We start from the raw sequence: 18,860 nt of genomic DNA, 5'->3' as shown, positions 1-18,860 counted from the left end.
AATGTAGTGGGTGTATGAACGCTAAAACCGCTTCTTCTCCCTGGCTGGATGTAATCTGTAGATGAAACATTCTTCAATCTGAGCTATTCTGTTGTCATGTGTTTTATAATGATTGTGAAAGAAAGGCAAAATTCCACAAAAAGTGCAGTTCTGTTAAAGGCCTACTGAAATGAATTTTTTTTATTTAAACGGGGATAGCAGATCTATTCTATGTGTCGTACTTGATCATTTCGCGATATTGCCATATTTTTGCTGAAAGGATTTAGTATAGAACAACGACGATAAAGATTGCAACTTTTGGTATCTGATAAAAAAAAGGCTTGCCCCTACTGGAAGTAGCGTGACGTAGTCAATTGAACATATACGCAAAGTTCCCTATTGTTTACAATGATGGCCGCATGAAGTGAGAGAGATTCGGACCGAGAAAGCGACAATTTCCCCATTAATTTGAGCGAGGATGAAAGATTTGTGGATGAGTAAAGTGCAAGTGAAGGACTAGTGGGGAGTTGAAGCTATTCAGATAGGGAAGATGCTGTGAGAGCCGGGGGTGACCTGATATTCAGCTGGGAATGACTACAACAGTAAATAAACACAAGACATATATATACTCTATTAGCCACAACACAACCAGGCTTATATTTAATATGCCACAAATTAATCCTGCATAAAAACACCTGCGTGTTTGTTATGCTAGCTCCTAGCTCCTCTGCTAGCTCCTAGCTCCATAGAACACGCCAATACAATTCAAACACCTGATCAACACACACAATCACTCAGCCCAAAAGACCGTTCACCTAACCCAAGGTTCATAAAGCTTATATATTTAAAAAAAAGTTACGTACGTGACGCGCACGTACGGTCAAGCGATCAAATGTTTGGAAGCCAAAGCTGCATACTCACGGTACCTGGTATTCAGCTGGGAATGACTAAAACAGTAAATAAACACAAGACATATATATACTCTATTAGCCACAACACAACCAGGCTTATATTTAATATGCCACAAATTAATCCTGCATAAAAACACCTACGTGTTTGTTATGCTAGCTCCTAGCTCCTCTGCTAGCTCCTAGCTCCATAGAACACGCCAATACAATTCAAACACCTGATCAACACACACAATCACTCAGCCCAAAAGACCGTTCACCTAACCCAAGGTTCATAAAGCTTATATATTTTTTAAAAAGTTACGTACGTGACGCGCACGTACGGTCAAGCGATCAAATGTTTGGAAGCCAAAGCTGCATACTCACGGTAGCACGTCTGCGTCTTTGTCATCCAAATCAAAGTAATCCTGGTAAGAGTCTGTGTTGTCCCAGTTCTCTACAGGCGTCTGTGTATCGAAGTCAAAAGTCCTCCTGGTTAGAGTTTCTGTTATCCGAGTTCTTCCATCTTGACTGCATCTTTCGGGAATGTAAACAAAGAAGCGCCGGCTGTGTACGTGTTGCTGCTGACTTCCCTCGCAAAATAGACGCTTTGCACTGACAACTTTCTTCTTTGCTTGCTCAGCTTCTTTCTCCATAATGCAATGAACATAATTGCAACAGATTCACCAACACAGATGTCCAGAATACACCCAGAATGAGATGAAAACAGCTATTTCGTATTGGCTTCAATGTGGAAGGCATACCCGTGTTCCCCGGGCTACGTCACGCGCATACGTCATCCTCAGAGGCGTTTCGAACCGGAAGTTTAGCGGCAAATTTAAAATTGCACTTTATAAGTTAACCCGGCCGTATTGGCATGTGTTGCAATGTTAAGATTTCATCATTGATATATAAACTATCAGACTGCGTGGTCGGTAGTAGTGGGTTTCAGTAGGCCTTTAAGTACAAATGCTTGTTGAGCTGTGACAAATCAGAGGCTTGACAGCTGTTTGTGTGATTTTAGGTGTGTGTTAGCAGTGTTTCCCATAAACTGCCAAGATATCTGTGGCGGTGGGGGCGTTGCTATGGGCGTGGTCATCATGACATCATCGAGTAATTTGCATAATTTACTACAATGATATGATTTTCTCTAAAAAGGCTCAAAAAATGTATATTTACTAATTAATAATAACAGTTTTGTTTTAAACGTCCATCCATCCATCCATCCATCTATTTTACAATATAATTTTAACACTTTATGTACATATTTATATACAGATTTGAACAATAAGTTATTCACTGAAATATATTTATTAATTGTGGTTCTTACAAAAAATATATCTTATCAAATATAAAAGCTAAAATGTCTCTTAAAGCTCTGCCCCTTTAATTAGTGCATACTAAATAATTTAACTTTAGCCTACTACTACAACCATATTATTTACCAGCAACATAAAGTGAAACAGAGGCAGAGGTGTCCTGCCACAGTCAGTAACAAATAAACAGAAAACAGTAGTGGTCAAATACAAATAAGGCAACAACAGAAGTATCCTACACTTCTCTTTTGTAAAGTAAATCTGAACAGCCTATATGGGCATCTACATCAACTATATGATTTGCCTGAGAAGCTGGACAGGACAAAAAAAATAAAAAATAAATAAATAAATATTTTATTTTTATTTTTATTTTTTTAATTTGTGGCGGACGTAATTCTTTCATGGCGGGCCGCCACAAATAAATGAATGTGTGGGAAACACTGGTTAGGACCGTGACAGTTTGATATATCTATCAAAAAAATCTAAGAAATCAATTGATAGACGCTACATTATTTATTTATTTCCTATTAAATAGTCACATAGTTCAATGATCACAGTCCAGATTAAATAGTTGGATTGACCATGATGTTCAAACACGGCAGATATACGCACGGTCCCCTTCCGCTGTGGTCGCACTGAGCAATGTGCATTTTGATTTATGGTGCTTTTATCCTCAGCTCAATGGAATTTTTCAGGTGAGTCAATTGAAACGATTTGATAGTTTTCTGGAAGTTTATTTTTACATGGTATTATGTGTGGTATGCACTGCCTACAAACTTCAAGGCCTCCTGAAATGACATTTTTTTATTTAAACGGGGATAGCAGATCCATTCTATGTGTCATACTTGATCATTTCGCGATATCGCCATATTTTTGCTGAAAGGATTTAGTAGAGAACAACGACGATAAAGGTCGCAACTTTTGGTCGCTGATAAAAAAAAAAGCCTTGCCTATACCGGAAGTAGCGTGACGTTGCAGGTTGAAAGGCTCCTCACATTTCCCCATTGTTTTCAATGCATCGAGAGCGATTCGGACCGAGAAAGCGACGATTACCCCATTAATTTGAGCGAGGATGAAAGATTCGTGGATGAGGAACGTTAGAGTGAAGGACTAGAGTGCAGTGCAGGGCGTATCTTTTTTCGCTCTGACCTTAACTTAGGTACAAGGTCTTATTGGATACCACACTATCTCCTTTTTCTATTGTGGATCACGGATTTTTATTTTAAACCATCTCGGATACTATATCCTCTTGAAAATGAGAGTCGAGAACGCGAAATGGACATTCACAGTGACTTTTATCTCCACGACAATACATCGGTGAAGCACTTTAGCTACGTAGCTAACGTGATAGCATCGTGCTTAACTGCATATAGAAACAAAAGAAATAAGCCCCTGACTGGAAGGATTGACAGAAAATCAACAATACTATTAAACCATGGACATGTAACTACACGGTTAATGCTTTCCAGCCTGGCGAAGCTTAACAATGCTGTTGCTAACGACGCCATTGAAGCTAACTTAGCAACGGGACCTCACAGAGCTATGCTAAAAACATTAGCTATCCACCTACACCAGCCAGCCCTCATCTGCTCATCAACACCCGTGCTCACCTGCGTTCCAGCGATCGACGGAAGGACGAAGGACTTCACCCGATCATCCGTGCGGTCGGCGGCTAGCGGCGGCTAGCGGCGGCTAGCGGCGGCTAGCGGCGGCTAGCGGCGGCTAGCGGCGGCTAGCGCGTCTGCTATCCAAGTCAAAGTTCTTCTGGTTGTGTTGCTACAGCCAGCCACTAATACACCGATCCCACCTACAACTTTCTTCTTTGCAGTCTTCATTGTTCATTAAACAAATTGTAAAAGATTCACCAACACAGATGTCCAGAATACTGTGGAATTTTGAGATGAAAACAGAGCATTTTTGTATTGGATTCAATGGTGTCCGAATACTTCCGTTTCAATGATTGACGTCACGCGCATACGTCATCATGCATATTCGTTTTCAACCGGAAGTTTAGCGGGAAATTTAAAATTGCACTTTATAAGTTAACCCGGCCGTATTGGCATGTGTTGCATTGTTAAGATTTCATCATTGATATATAAACTATCAGACTGCGTGGTCGGTAGTAGTGGGTTTCAGTAGGCCTTTCAAGTGCAATGTAATGGTTCACTTTCCCAAGGCGCTAAACTTATTCCAGCCTCATAGGTGTGTAAGTGAAAAAGTACTCAAGTCGTCGGGAGAATACGCGAAAGACCAGATTTGACAGGTAACGCCCACATTTAAAGGCCTACTGAAATGAGATTTTCTTATTTAAACGGGGATAGCAGATCCATTCTATGTGTCATACTTGATCATTTCGCGATATTGCCATATTTTTGCTGAAAGGATTTAGTAAAGAACATCGACGATAAAGTTCGCAACTTTTGGTCGCTGATAACAAAGCCTTGCCTGTACCGGAAGTAGCGTGACGTCACAGGTTGAAGAGGTCCTCACATTTCCCCATTGTTTCCAATCATGGCCACAAGTAGCGAGAGCGATTCGGACCGAGAAAGCGACGATTTCCCCATTAATTTGAGCGAGGATGAAAGATTTGTGGATGAGGGAAGTGAGAGTGAAGGACTAGAGGGCAGTGGAAGCGATTCAGATAGGGAAGATGCTGTGAGAGGCGGGTGGGACCTGATATTCAGCTGGGAATGACTAAAACAGTAAATAAACACAAGACATATATATACTATATTAGCCACAACACAACCAGGCTTATATTTAATATGCCACAAATTAATCCCACATAACAAACACCTCCCCCTCCCGTCCATATAACCCGGCAATAAAAATCAAACACCCGCACAACACACTCAATCCCACAGACCAAAGTACCGTTCACCTCCCCAAAGTTCATACAGCACATATATTTCCCCAAAGTTACGTACGTGACATGCACATAGCGGCACACACGTACGGGCAAGCGATCAAATGTTTGGAAGCCGTAGCTGCGTACTCACGGTAGCGCGTATCCAACTCAAAGTCCTCCTGGTAAGAGTCTCCGTTGTCCCATCTCCACAAGCATGCATATCCAACTCAAAGTCCTCCTGGTAAGAGTCTATGTTGTCCCAGTTCTCCACAGGCCAATGGTAAAGCTTGACTGTCATCGTTCGGGAATGTAAACAATGAAACACCGGCTACGACGTAGCCGCTACGTGTTTGTGTTGCTGCAGCCGGCCGCTAATACACCGCTTCCCACCTACAGCTTTCTTCTTTGCTATCTCCATTGTTCATTAAACAAATTGCAAAAGATTCACCAACACAGATGTCCAGAATACTGTGGAATTTTGTGATGAAAACAGACGACTTAATAGCTGGCCACAATGGTGTCCCAAAATGTCCGCTACAATCCGTGACGTCACGCGCAAACGTCATCATACAGAGACGTTTTCAGCAGGATATTTCGCGGGAAATTTAAAATTGCACTTTACTAATCTAACCCGGCCGTATTGGCATGTGTTGCAATGTTAAGATTTCATCATTGATATATAAACTATCAGACTGCGTGGTTGGTAGTAGTGGGTTTCAGTAGGCCTTTAAAGGTCGATCCATTCAGAGTGCGCATCTTGGATGAAGGCGCTCTCTGACAGACTTAAATCGAGGGAGAGAATACCGGGCAGCCAGAATCCACACAGTTGCGCACATTTATTACTCTTAATCACACGGGAAAATAGGGCCCATTCTGAGGAAGTGGGGCTTTTTGTCTTGACTGGAATTATATTCTTTTTTTATTGCTTGATGGAGCAATTGATTGAGTATGATTGAATATGTTTGGCATCAAGCCTGACTAGGAAATGCAATCTGAGCTATTCTGTTGATTTACTCTGTTGTGTATGACAGACACTTTCAATTGAAAGTTTCTTTGGTAATGTATGATTTTTTTAAAAAAGGGAAGTTTGAAAAAATACATGAAGCAGATTGCGCGATATAGACAATACATAATATAACTGATATAAATTTGGCTGGCGATTTTTTTAAAAGTTTTATCATGATAATACAAGTTGGTGAATCCATCCTAGCTGTCTCCTGCAAATTTGACGGTGACAAGCGAACAAATGCGTCCTCAAACGTAATGTAGCATTCTTGCTAGCCACTAATGTCCCACCACAGTGCAAAGCCACTTCTAAATCAATAATCCTCTCCTCCAAGGCAGAAAATAAACTATGTTACTTACAAATACCATCCCTGGAGGCGAGGAATAGCTAAACATGCCACACTACACACTGTGGGAGGATAGTCTATCTAACCGCTAACCGCACGCTAGAGCTTAAAGGCCTACTGAAACCCACTACTACCAACCACGCAGTCTGATAGTTTATATATCAATGATGAAATCTTAACATTGCAACACATGCCAATACGGCCGGGTTAACTTATAAAGTTCAATTTTAAAATTCCCGCCACACTTCCGGTTGAAAAACTCCTTTGGATATGATTTATGCGCGTGACGTCACAAAAGCAACGGAAGTGGTTGGACCCCATCGGACCCGATAGAAAAGCCTCTTGTTTTCTTCGACAAAATTCCACATTATTCTGGACATCTGTGTTGGTGAATCTTTTGCAATTTGTTTAATGAACAATGGAGACTGCAAAGAAGAACGTTGTAGGTGGGATCGATCGGTGTCTTAGCAGCTAAGTACAATACTGTAATATCTGTGATATTTGCATTAGTGTACTGTCTTTAAGGGTTTGGGGAACGCGCATGCGCGAGTGAGTTGGCGGAGAACTTGTGTGTGTGAGCTTTGGCTAACAGCAGCTCGTGTATGTGTGTGCGTTACTTTTTGAACTACAACCAGTTACCGCTTTTTAATAAAGCGATTGAGCAGCGCTTCCTCGTCTGTGTGACTCCTTCTCCACTGCGGGGCATTACAATACTTACAGCAACACAACAAGGACTACTTACCCTGACGCCTAGCTGATGCTTGCCGCCAAACCCACGGATGAAGTCCTTCGTCGTGCCGTTGATCGCTGGAATGCAGGTGAGCACGGCTGTTGATGGGTTTCTATCTTCATTTGAGAACGATGCTACGCGCTAGCTCAGTAGCTAAGTGTGTCACCGATGTATTGTCTTGGAGATAAGTCACTTTAAATGTCCATTTCGCGTGCTCGACTCTCATTTTCAAGAGGATATAGTATCCGAGGTGGTTTAAAATACAAATCTGTGATTCACAATAGAAAAAGGAGAGAGTACATAGTTCTGTGAGGTCTGGTTGCTAAGTTAGCTTCAATGGCGTCGTTAGCACAGCATTGTTAACCTTCGCCAGCCTGGAAATCATTAACCGTGTATTTACATGTCCACGGTTTAATAGTATTGTTGATTTTCTATCTATCCTTCCATTAAGGGGTTTATTTATTTTGTTTCTATCTTCATTTGAGAACGATGCTATCGCGCTAGCTCAGTAGCTAAGTGTGTCACCGATGTATTGTCTTGGAGATAAAAGTCACTTTAAATGTCCATTTCGCGTGCTCGACTCTCATTTTCAAGAGGATATAGTATCCGAGGTGGTTTAAAATACAAATCTGTGATTCACAATAGAAAAAGGAGAGAGTACATAGTTCTGTGAGGTCTGGTTGCTAAGTTAGCTTCAATGGCGTCGTTAGCACAGCATTGTTAACCTTCGCCAGCCTGGAAATCATTAACCGTGTATTTACATGTCCACGGTTTAATAGTATTGTTGATTTTCTGTCTATCCTTCCATTAAAGGGTTTATTTATTTTGTTTCTATCTTCATTTGAGAACGATGCTATCGCGCTAGCTCAGTAGCTAAGTGTGTCACCGATGTATTGTCTTGGAGATAAAAGTCACTTTAAATGTCCATTTCGCGTGCTCGACTCTCATTTTCAAGAGGATATAGTATCCGAGGTGGTTTAAAATACAAATCTGTGATTCACAATAGAAAAAGGAGAGAGTACATAGTTCTGTGAGGTCTGGTTGCTAAGTTAGCTTCAATGGCGTCGTTAGCACAGCATTGTTAACCTTCGCCAGCCTGGAAATCATTAACCGTGTATTTACATGTCCACGGTTTAATAGTATTGTTGATTTTCTATCTATCCTTCCATTAAGGGGTTTATTTATTTTGTTTCTATCTTCATTTGAGAACGATGCTATCGCGCTAGCTCAGTAGCTAAGTGTGTCACCGATGTATTGTCTTGGAGATAAAAGTCACTTTAAATGTCCATTTCGCGTGCTCGACTCTCATTTTCAAGAGGATATAGTATCTGAGGTGGTTTAAAATACAAATCTGTGATTCACAATAGAAAAAGGAGAGTGTACATAGTTCTGTGAGGTCTGGTTGCTAAGTTAGCTTCAATGGCGTCGTTAGCACAGCATTGTTAACCTTCGCCAGCCTGGAAATCATTAACCGTGTATTTACATGTCCACGGTTTAATAGTATTGTTGATTTTCTATCTATCCTTCCATTAAGGGGTTTATTTATTTTGTTTCTATCTTCATTTGAGAACGATGCTATCGCGCTAGCTCAGTAGCTAAGTGTGTCACCGATGTATTGTCTTGGAGATAAAAGTCACTTTAAATGTCCATTTCGCGCGCTCGACTCTCATTTTCAAGAGGATATAGTATCCGAGGTGGTTTAAAATACAAATCCGTGATCCACAATATAAAAAGGAGAGTGTGGAATCCAATGAGCCAGCTTGTACCTAAGTTACGGTCAGAGCGAAAAAAGATACGTCAATCACTGCCTCTCAAGTCGTTCACTGTAACGTTCCTCATCTACAAATCTTTCATCCTCGCTCAAATTAATGGGGTAATCATCACTTTCTCGGTCCAAATCTCTCTCGCTCCATTGTAAACAATGGGGAATTGTGAGGAATACTAGCTCCTGTGACGTCACGCTACTTCCGGTACAGGCAAGGCTTTTTTTTTATCAGCGAGCAAAAGTTGCGAACTTTATCGTCGATTTTCTCTACTAAATCCTTTCAGCAAAAATATGGCAATATCGCGAAATGATCAAGTATGACACATAGAATGGATCTGCTATTCCCGTTTAAATTAAAAAAAATCATTTCAGTAGGCCTTTAATGTAAACAGAGGTTGGCAAAATTATACAAATATTGACAGGAACGATACCAAGTATATCATTACATGGTCAACGCCACAGTGGTTACATTGAAAATGTGTATTATTAAAAAATATTTCATTGTTTTTCTTATTGGTTACAAACTCAGGAAATACGTCCCTGGACACTGAAGGGCTTTGAGGTCAACAAAACAAAGGCTTCAAATCAGAACCAATAGTAGAAAATACTTTTAATGTCTAATTGGTATTGTAACACCGCCATCCTGTGTATTTGTCTGAATATAATTATAATCAATATTTGTATAATCTTAAACATTTGAAGTATCAGTGGACTGGCTATTTAAGTTACATTTTTCCTTACAGAGATGAGAGTCCTTTTTTTTTTTGTTAATCTATTTAGGACAGGGGTCGGCAACCCGCGGCTCCGGAGCTGCATGCGGCTCCTTGACCACTCTGATGCGGCTCAGCTACATACATGCCGACCCCCCCCCCCCCCCCCCCCCCCCCCCACCCCCCCCCCCCCCCGATTTTCCCAGGAGATTTATGGATCTCAGTGTCTCTCATAGATTACTCCCAGGGAAAAAATAATCCTATTTACACTCTAATTACTAAATAAAGGGGCGTGCCCTAATTGCACTGCAGTAATTGTCCTCTATAGCATTTACATACAGCGTGCCAGTCCAGCCACATGTTGCATGTTGTTATTACTTGCACACACAGGAGACAGCAAAGCATACTTACTCATCAGCCACACAGCTTACACTGACGGTAGCCGTATCAAACAACTTTAACATTGTTACGTTACAAATATGCGCCACACTGTGAACCCCACACCAAAAAAGAATGAAAAACACATTTCTGGAGAACATCCCACCGTAACACAACATAAACACAACACAACCATTACCCAGAATCCCATGCAGCCCTAACTCTTCCGGTCAACATTATACACCCCCACTACCACCAAATCCCCCCACACATCAACCCCCCCCCCCCACCCCTCTCCGTGCGTTGGTTGAGCGGAAGAGTTAGGGCTGCATGGGATTCTGGGTATTGGTACCGTCAGTGTAAGATGTGTGGCTGCTGAGGTAGTACGCTTGCTGTCACTTATGTGAGCAAGCTGAAACTGCATTCTACATGTGGTCAAGCAGGTACACTGTTAGGGCAGCGCCCTGATATTCGGAGTCTCCCAGGAAAAATGAGAGGGTTGATACGTATGACGCTATCAAGCGCGGGCTGCACTAACATCAAATTTCAACATTAAAGTGCGTGCCGGTGCGTGTGTCGGAGACCCCTGGTTAACATAGCACACAGCATTTAAGCTTTGTATGCGGTGTTTTTCATTTTAAATTTTAAAAAATTTTTTGTGGCTCCCATTACTTTCTTTAATTTGTGAACTTGCCAAAATGGCTCTTTGAGTGGTAAAGGTTGCCGACCCCTGATTTAGGATAACTAAAAGTTATTTACCTTCCAATTACAGTACAATGGTAAACAATTCTACAGTAATGAAAAATAAAAGTTTTTATCATAGTTACTTGCATTATTATTTTATGTTATGATTACATTACATTATAAACACTGCATAGTTTTTATCGGTTAATTCTTCACTTTAAAAGCATGATGTAGACAAAAGCTTTGAGTCTGTCTGCGTAAAGCCGAATATTTTTTAAAGTAAATGATTGTTCTAATGTGTGACACCTTGATTGACATTCTGAAAAGTAACATGTCTTCCTTACTTGTTATTTTCTCTGTTAAAGCAGTTATATATATATAAAATATAAAAATAGCAAATCGAATCGCACTCGCAATTTTGGAGAGAAAAATCGCAAAGAGGTTTTATCACAGAATTGTGCAGCCCTATTCCAAACATTCTCAAAATGTAGGTTATAAAAGTGACTGTGGGGCAACATTAATACACAATTTACACCAAAGCGTATCCAATACATATTATCTAGACCAGTGTTTTTCAACCTTTTTGAGCCAAGGCACATTTTTTGCGTTGAAAAAATCCGGATGCACACCACCAGCAGAAATCATTAAAAAAATGAAACTCAGTTGATTTGTTGGATATGACTTTAAACCATAACCAACCATGCATCACTATAGCTCTTGTCTCAAAGTAGGTGTACTGTCACGACCTGTCACATCACGCCGTGACTTATTTTGAGTTTTTTGCTGTTTTCCTGTGTGTAGTGTTTTAGTTCTTGTCTTGCGCTCCTATTTTGGTGGCTTTTCCCCTTTTTTTGGTATTTTCCTGTAGCAGTTTCATGTCTTCCTTTGAGCGATATTTCCTGCATCTACTTTGTTTTAGCAATCAAGAATAATTTCAGTTGTTTTTATCCTTCTTTGTGTGGACATTGTTGATTGTCATGTCATGTTCGGATGTACATTGTGGACGCCGTCTTTGCTCCACAGTAAGTCTTTGCTGTCGTCCAGCATTCTGTTTTTGTTTACTTTGTAGCCAGTCAGTTTTAGTTTCGTTCTGCACAGCCTTCCCTAAGCTTCAGTGCCTTTTCTTAGGGGCACTCACCTTTTGTTTATTTTTGGTTTAAGCATTAGACACCTTTTTACCTGCACACTGCCTCCCGCTGTTTCCACATCTACAAAGCAATTAGCTACCGCCTGCCACCTACTGATATGGAAGAGTATTACACGGTTACTCTGCCGAGCTCTAGACAGAACAGACACTCAACAACAACACATAATTTGCAGACTATAATTACTGGTTTGCAAAAATATTTTTAACCCAAATAGGTGAAATTAGATAATCTCCCACGGCACACCAGACTGTATCTCACGGTGTGCCGCGGCACAGTGGTTGAAAAACACTGATCTAGACCACAGGGAAGATGTTGATTTTTAAAGTAGATTACAAGAAAAAGCAGAGAGCAATATGGACACCACTTTCTTTTTTTATATCAATAGTGTTTCTCACCTTCTTTTCAAAGTGCTTCCACCTGCAACTTTCTTTGGCCCCATGGTGGCTTTTTTTTTTTTTTTTAAAGTTATCAAAGGCAGATATTTATCTGGTGTATTTATGAATCACTCCTGAGAGGGCACATCTGTACCTATTATTTGAGGGAAAAGGGACAATATACAAAACAATTTAAATTGCACAAATATGCAAAGAAGCAAATGCCAAATCTCGACTACTTTATCAGCAGTATTGATAAAATAACAAACAGTGGATTCCAAAAAAATCACACTTCCTAACTGTAAATAGAGCGAACCCAATTGATCACTAATGACTCATTTTAACGTTGTCACAAAATGAAGTTGTACGCTAATTGAGGAATACACTTTTTTTTAACCAAGACTTTTGACACAGTTTTTGTGTGTGTGTGTGTGTGTGTGTGTGTGTGTGTGTGTGTGTGTGTGTGTGTGTGTGTGTGTGTGTGTGTGTCGTGTGTGAGTGTGTGTGTGTGTGTGTGTGTGTGTGTGTGTGTGTGTGTGTGTGTGTGTGTGTGTGTGTGTTGTGTGTGTGTGTGTGTGTGTGTGTGTGTGTGTGTGGTGTGTGTGGTGTGTGTGTGCGTGTGTGTAGGTCTACATTGCTACATTTGTGGTATCAGGTTACGCATCCAGCTACTACAGAACTGGTGGAAACCTTTCAACCCACTCTTAGGAGAAACGTTTGAATGTGACCGGCCGGATAAAGGCTTCCGGTTTGTAGCAGAGCAGGTATGGTTATATCAAGCAAGTTTATTCACGACATATTGCACGAAAATGCAATGAATCCATTTTGTTTTGCAATGTTTTTATTTACTGCAGGTTAGCCATCATCCACCAGTCTCAGCTTGTCACGCAGAGTCTAAAAACTTCATCTTCTGGCAAGGTGGGTGATACAGCATAAACCTGTGTGTGATTTGAAGTGAAAATAGTTCATTTTGATTAATTTATTTTACAGACGTGAGGTGCAAGAACAAGTTTTGGGGGAGGTCGATGGAGATTGTTCCTGTAGGCAGCACACATGTAACTCTGCCTGGGTAAGCTTCACACTAAAGTGTCGCACGGAAAAGTCTTTTTTTACGATGTGTTTTTAACATCTGCAGGTTCGGAGACCACTATGAGTGGAACAAGGTGACGTCGTGCATTCACAACATCTGAGCGGACAACGCTGGATCGAGCACTATGGCGAGATCTCCATCAGAACTCAAACAGCGACGCTTGCCAGTGCAAGATTACTTTGTTAAGGTGGGCCAGGCCTGCACATTACTCACACTTTTCACTGTATGAGAAATAAGTGCTGTGAAAAAGGTCAAAATAGACGTATATGCTACGAACTACATACCAACCTGAAGACTTCCATATTAGGGAGTTTATGACTTCATGACATTTGCACACAGTAGGTGTTCTTCACCTGCACGCCGGTAAGAAGCCAATAGGATGTTCTCAAGGTTTGATGTATGGAAGCCTTTCCTGAGCCGAGAAGGTTAATTGCTTTAAGAGTTCTCCTTTGAAAGGTCCATTGAAGCCGGTGTGAGGGTCAAGGAAAAGGTGATTTATCCATTGTCACCTCACATTGAACACACCATCCAAGCAAGAGGAACCAAATATAAAAAAAAAAACATATGAGTGATGATGAATGAATCCAAATGTTGTCCTAATGATGGATGTTCTCCAATCTTTGTCACAGGCTAAATGGAACTCAGGTGTCAACGAAGTGGAAGGAACCATTACGGATCAGAAGGGGAACGTCGTGCACAGGCTCTTTGGGAAGTGGCATGAGGCGGTTTACTGTGGGGGACCCGCCATCAGCCACATGCGTGTGGAGAGCAAGTATGACCGCTTTCTTTTATTACAAAACATGTCTTGCATAATTAGTTACCCTATGTGATTCTTGTACATGCAGATGCAATACCACTCGACCACGAGCAGTACTATGGTTTCACCAAGTTTGCAATTGAGCTCAATGAGCTGGACACGTCCCTAAAACCGCTGCTACCGCCCACTGACACCAGACTGCGTGTGGACCAAAGGTGAGAGACGAAAACACACCACTTGGCCTTAACCCTTGCAAAAGCTTAAGATTGACTATAAGGATAGGATAGGACTTTATTGAACGACACAGGAGATCCTTTATACCAACAGCCATCAGACTGTATAATGCATATGTTCCTTGACTGCACTTAAATGTAGAGTATATGTAGAATATATTTATATTATTTATATATTATATATATAATATATTATATATATTATATTATTTATTATCATTACTGTCTATTGTGAGCGAACTGTGGTGCTGAATTTCCCCCAGGGATCAATAAAGTACTTTCTATTCTATTCTATTCTATTCTATTCTATTGTCATTGCACAAGTACAACGAAACTATGTTTTCCACACAAACCCGTTCAAGTTTAGACAAACAAACAGGTTACAGAACAGGAACGCTGATGGGTCCTGATGGGTCCTACTCTAACCACAAGGCCCCTACTCAGTGGCCTTGTGGTTAGTGTCCGCCCTGAGATCGGTAGGTTGTGAGTTCAAACCCCGGCCGAGTCATACCAAAGACTATAAAAGTGGGACCCATTACCTTCCTGCTTGGCACTCGGCATCAAGGGCTGGAATTGGGGGTTAAATCACCCAAAATGATTCCCAGACGCGGCCACCGCTGCTGCTCACTGCTCCCCTCACCTCCCAGGGGGTGATCAAGGGTGATGGGTCAAATGCAGAGAATAATTTCGCCACACCTAGTGTGTGTGTGACAATCATTGGCACTTTAACTTTTTAAAAGATAAGAAAAAGGTAAAACGCTGGGAAAGAAGATGAGTAAAAAAAATACAATCTAGACTGGATTACCTAAGGGGGCCTAGTCTGGAGTGGGAAAAAACCTCCATGCAATGCACACATAAGCACGTTATATTTAATCACGACAACTCGCAACAGAGGGGCGGGAGTTGGGGCCCTTGAGGGCGACTGCTGCGCTGCCAGCCGACCATCACCCCAAGTTCAGACAAGACAAAAACAAAGAGAGCAAGCTGGGAGATGAAGGGAGCGGAATACCGCCCTCACCAGAGGCAAGACAGAAAAAACTATAAATACTTACTCTTAGGATCCAAAAGGAACCCGCTCATGTCATGGATCAGCAATTAATTAGTTTTTTTTATTTTACTTTCAACGCTTAAAATATTTTAATACCTTCATATTTATCTATTGATATAGAGTTTTTATTATTTTGGGTGTATTTTGTACATTTTATGGCCTTAAATACATCGATAATTCATAACAATGTTGATTTAGATAAGGTAGACAAAAACATCATATTTTTACAGTGCCTACTGAGCTACAACAAGAGAAAAAGCATGCAGTTTATTGAGTTCTCACAAATATTTTATATATAGCTGCTGTGTTGTATTTTAATTGCCCAAGATCATTTCCATTGCATTTCAGTGGCTTAATGCCGGTTATTCTCATTTACACTCATCAAAGCTCTGAGAATTATGCTCCTGATTGTCTAGTGCCAGTTAGTGGTTAAGAAGCGCAATTACACCAAAGCAATATTTTCTTGTTTTTCAATTGGCAAGAATGAGATTTATGTGATTTTAATGGGGAAAAAAATTGTATTACAGACTGTTTGAAATGAGCAGTTATAGTTTTTATTATAGTCAACTGGGCCGAAATAATTTTTAGAGAAAGTGTGTATACTTTATGTTTATTCCAACAACGTTAAAATCAAAAATGCAATTATTGAAAACAATTTTTTTTTAACTCCCTCCTCTTAACCGTAATTTTAAATTTCTGACCACTAACTGAACAAATATATCACAATAAGGAACACAGGTATTACCTGATTTAGGCCCTAGGGGTGTAAAGGGTTTTATTCATCCATCCATTCATTTTCTACCGCTTGTCCCTCTCAGGGTGGCGGGGGCTGCTGGAGCCTATCCCAGCTGCATTTGGGCGGAAGGCTACACTTTCACACTTGCATAACAGCTGAGAGAATTTTACTGAAAACATGTACATAAGAGTTTTCATGATTTCCATCCATCGATTTTCTACCGCTTGTCCCTTTCGAGGTCGCGGCGGGTGCTGGAGCCTTGGGAAATCGCTTCAAAATCAGAACAATAAGTCGACCAGCAGCTCATTGTGTTCACACTCACAGCTTCCACTGTTTAAAAGCAGTTTTTTTGGGGGTTTTTTTTTAAGTGATAAGCTGTCAACGCTTAAAATTATTTTGACCTCAGTTGTGTGCTCTTGACGCCGTGCTCTGCGCAACTGATCAAACCTGCGAGGTAGACGCAAGGGCTAAAAATAGTAACTGCACGAGTCGCTTCAGTACATTTTTTGAAGCTAATTTTCTAAGGTTTGTACGTTGAATAGTGAACATTTAGGCCAGACTAAAATAGAATGTCTATTTTAATCCTGTGAAGATTCAGGAAAGACAAATGTGTGAATAATTAAATGTTAAGACAGCAGTGTGTTTTCTATTCTGGTAGTTCATTACTAATCCAACACAACATACAAACCCCAAAAAAGATATAATTTGGATTTGTTGTGCATGTAAACTCCCTATAGGGAAAAGCAATGCTCAGCTATCAGCACATTTGATGTGAAGTTCTATACTGTATTGGACCTTTGACATTTGCGCCAATGTATTCTTTGTCCGTGCTGCACATACAGACTGCTGGAGGAGGGGAAGTTAGAGGCTGCTGAGGAGCAGAAGCAAAGGATTGAGCAGCTGCAGAGAGAGAGACGGCGAGTCCTCGAGGAGAGCAGCATCACACATCAACCAAAATTCTTTAGGTAGCCTAGTTTGGTTGTATGGGCGATTATTAGGAGCTTAAAAATAAGTAATAAGTAACAGTGCAAAGAGCTGTATGAAATGTCTTCCTTTGGTTTGTGATATTGTTTTTTTTTTCTGTTTTTCCTTGTTGTATCCTTTCAGAAAGTCAAAAGATGATACGTGGGTGAGCAACAACACATACTGGGACTTGAGGAGAGAGCCAGGCTTTGCCCACATGGATTTCCCCATTTTGTGGTGACATGACCGACAGCATTCGCAGCTGAAAAATCCACATTCAACTCCGAATTTCTGTATTTCTATTGCCTTAACAACAAGTGCTTCTAGAAGTTGTGTGAACATGTTATGCACCATGAGAATGTTGCTGTATTTAAGCTCATATTTGGAGAAATGTGAAAAAGGTTGCCAGTCCAACTCATGACTGGCGTTATTAAAAATAAATATTAAGTGGGAGCTCATCTTCTTATAGACAATCTCTACCTCAGAGATATATATAGTAGCCTTGATATGCCATTGATTAACATTCAGTGTTTTATTCTGCACATACCTGATGCCTTATCAAGTGTACTGTCATCATTCATTTGTTGCATATTTTGATGTATAATTTGTAAGGAGATCCGAACATCAAGTAAATCTTGCTGAATGTTACTTTTTTGTTTCATTTTATAACACCAATGATAATGATATGTTTTTTCAATGTGAATAATGCAAACATGAGGAGCTAAATATTCTTTTGTTTTCCACCTCATCTGGTGTACCCTTGTTTACACCTGCATTATGGTGCATCATGGTTCAGACTGTGCTCCCTCAGCTCAAATAAATGCTGCAATGCTTCCCTCTGGTGGAGTCTTGTGTCTGCTCAAATTAGCCCCAAGAATAGTATTTCATTTAGGACTGATGTCCTAACACAGAAATATTTGATATTCTTTGTCTTGTACCTTCTTATTAAACACGCTACAAGCAATCCAATAATTTATAGATAAAGCAATCTATATAGTGTTTAAAAGGGGACTGTTCAAGTGTAATGTCTGTAAAATGTCAAATATGAAATGTTTGGCTGTTTGGCTTTGTGCTAAAGTCAAAACAAAATGATTACTAGATTAGATTAGATAAGATGAGGTAGAACTTTGGTATCCTGGGTGTGTGCCCTTAGGTAAATTGAAGTTCCAATAGCAACAACAGCATAGCATTGCATATTATGCAGTGTACATGATGGTGGTTATAGCAGCACAGCACGCAGAGTAGTAGGCGAACCACAGGTTGCGTAATAGCTTGAAGAAATATTATTGCACAATGACCTGCGTGTGTACTATAGTTAAGTACTTTTTTTGCTTTTCAGTGTTATGGTTATGGTTGAAGTTTATTTCGAACATGCATACAGAAACATACGATACATCATGTAATATATACATACCGTATTTTTCGGAGTATAAGTCGCTCTGGAGTACACAGATAGACAGACAACATTCACACTCACGTTCATTCACTAGGGCAAATTTAGTGTTGCCAATCAACCTAATTTAGTAATATGGTATACATTATATTATTATTATTATTATAATTATTATTACATTATTGTCATTTATTTTGTCAAACTGCAATGTCTCGTTTACTAGAACCAAATAATATGAATTGAATTTGGTTTTAATGATCACAATGTTACTCAGGGTCAAGGAGTTAACAGTAGGGATGTCCGATAATGGCTTTTTGCCGATATCCGATATTCCGATATTGACCAAACCCTTAATTACCGATACCGATATCAACCGAAAGCAATATATAGAGTCGTGGAATTAACACATTATTATGCCTAATTTGGACAACCAGGTATGGTGAAGATAAGGTCCTTTTTTTTAAAAATT

The 18,860-nt window shown here is 40.2% G+C and overlaps 1 protein-coding gene across 1 annotated transcript in view; it reads left to right on the top strand.

Moving 5' to 3' along the window:
• The window catches only part of osbpl3b (oxysterol binding protein-like 3b), a 106,082-nt gene extending 88,265 nt beyond the window's left edge, over positions 1 to 17,817 (top strand). Inside the window, 12 exon segments of the mRNA XM_062063024.1 lie at positions 12,799 to 12,853; positions 12,856 to 12,935; positions 13,026 to 13,089; positions 13,162 to 13,240; positions 13,307 to 13,353; positions 13,356 to 13,400; positions 13,403 to 13,452; positions 13,891 to 14,007; positions 14,009 to 14,033; positions 14,107 to 14,233; positions 16,878 to 17,000; positions 17,143 to 17,817. Of these exon segments, the coding sequence (XP_061919008.1) occupies positions 12,799 to 12,853; positions 12,856 to 12,935; positions 13,026 to 13,089; positions 13,162 to 13,240; positions 13,307 to 13,353; positions 13,356 to 13,400; positions 13,403 to 13,452; positions 13,891 to 14,007; positions 14,009 to 14,033; positions 14,107 to 14,233; positions 16,878 to 17,000; positions 17,143 to 17,239 (909 nt within the window). The 3' untranslated portion in view covers positions 17,240 to 17,817.
• Positions 17,818 to 18,860: the final 1,043 nt, after the last annotated feature.

The sequence above is a fragment of the Entelurus aequoreus genome, linkage group LG11, assembly GCF_033978785.1.
Source record: "Entelurus aequoreus isolate RoL-2023_Sb linkage group LG11, RoL_Eaeq_v1.1, whole genome shotgun sequence".
Classification (NCBI taxonomy): Eukaryota; Metazoa; Chordata; class Actinopteri; order Syngnathiformes; family Syngnathidae; genus Entelurus; species Entelurus aequoreus.
Note: the sequence above shows the minus strand (reverse complement) of the source record. Positions and strands in the feature narration are given on the sequence as shown.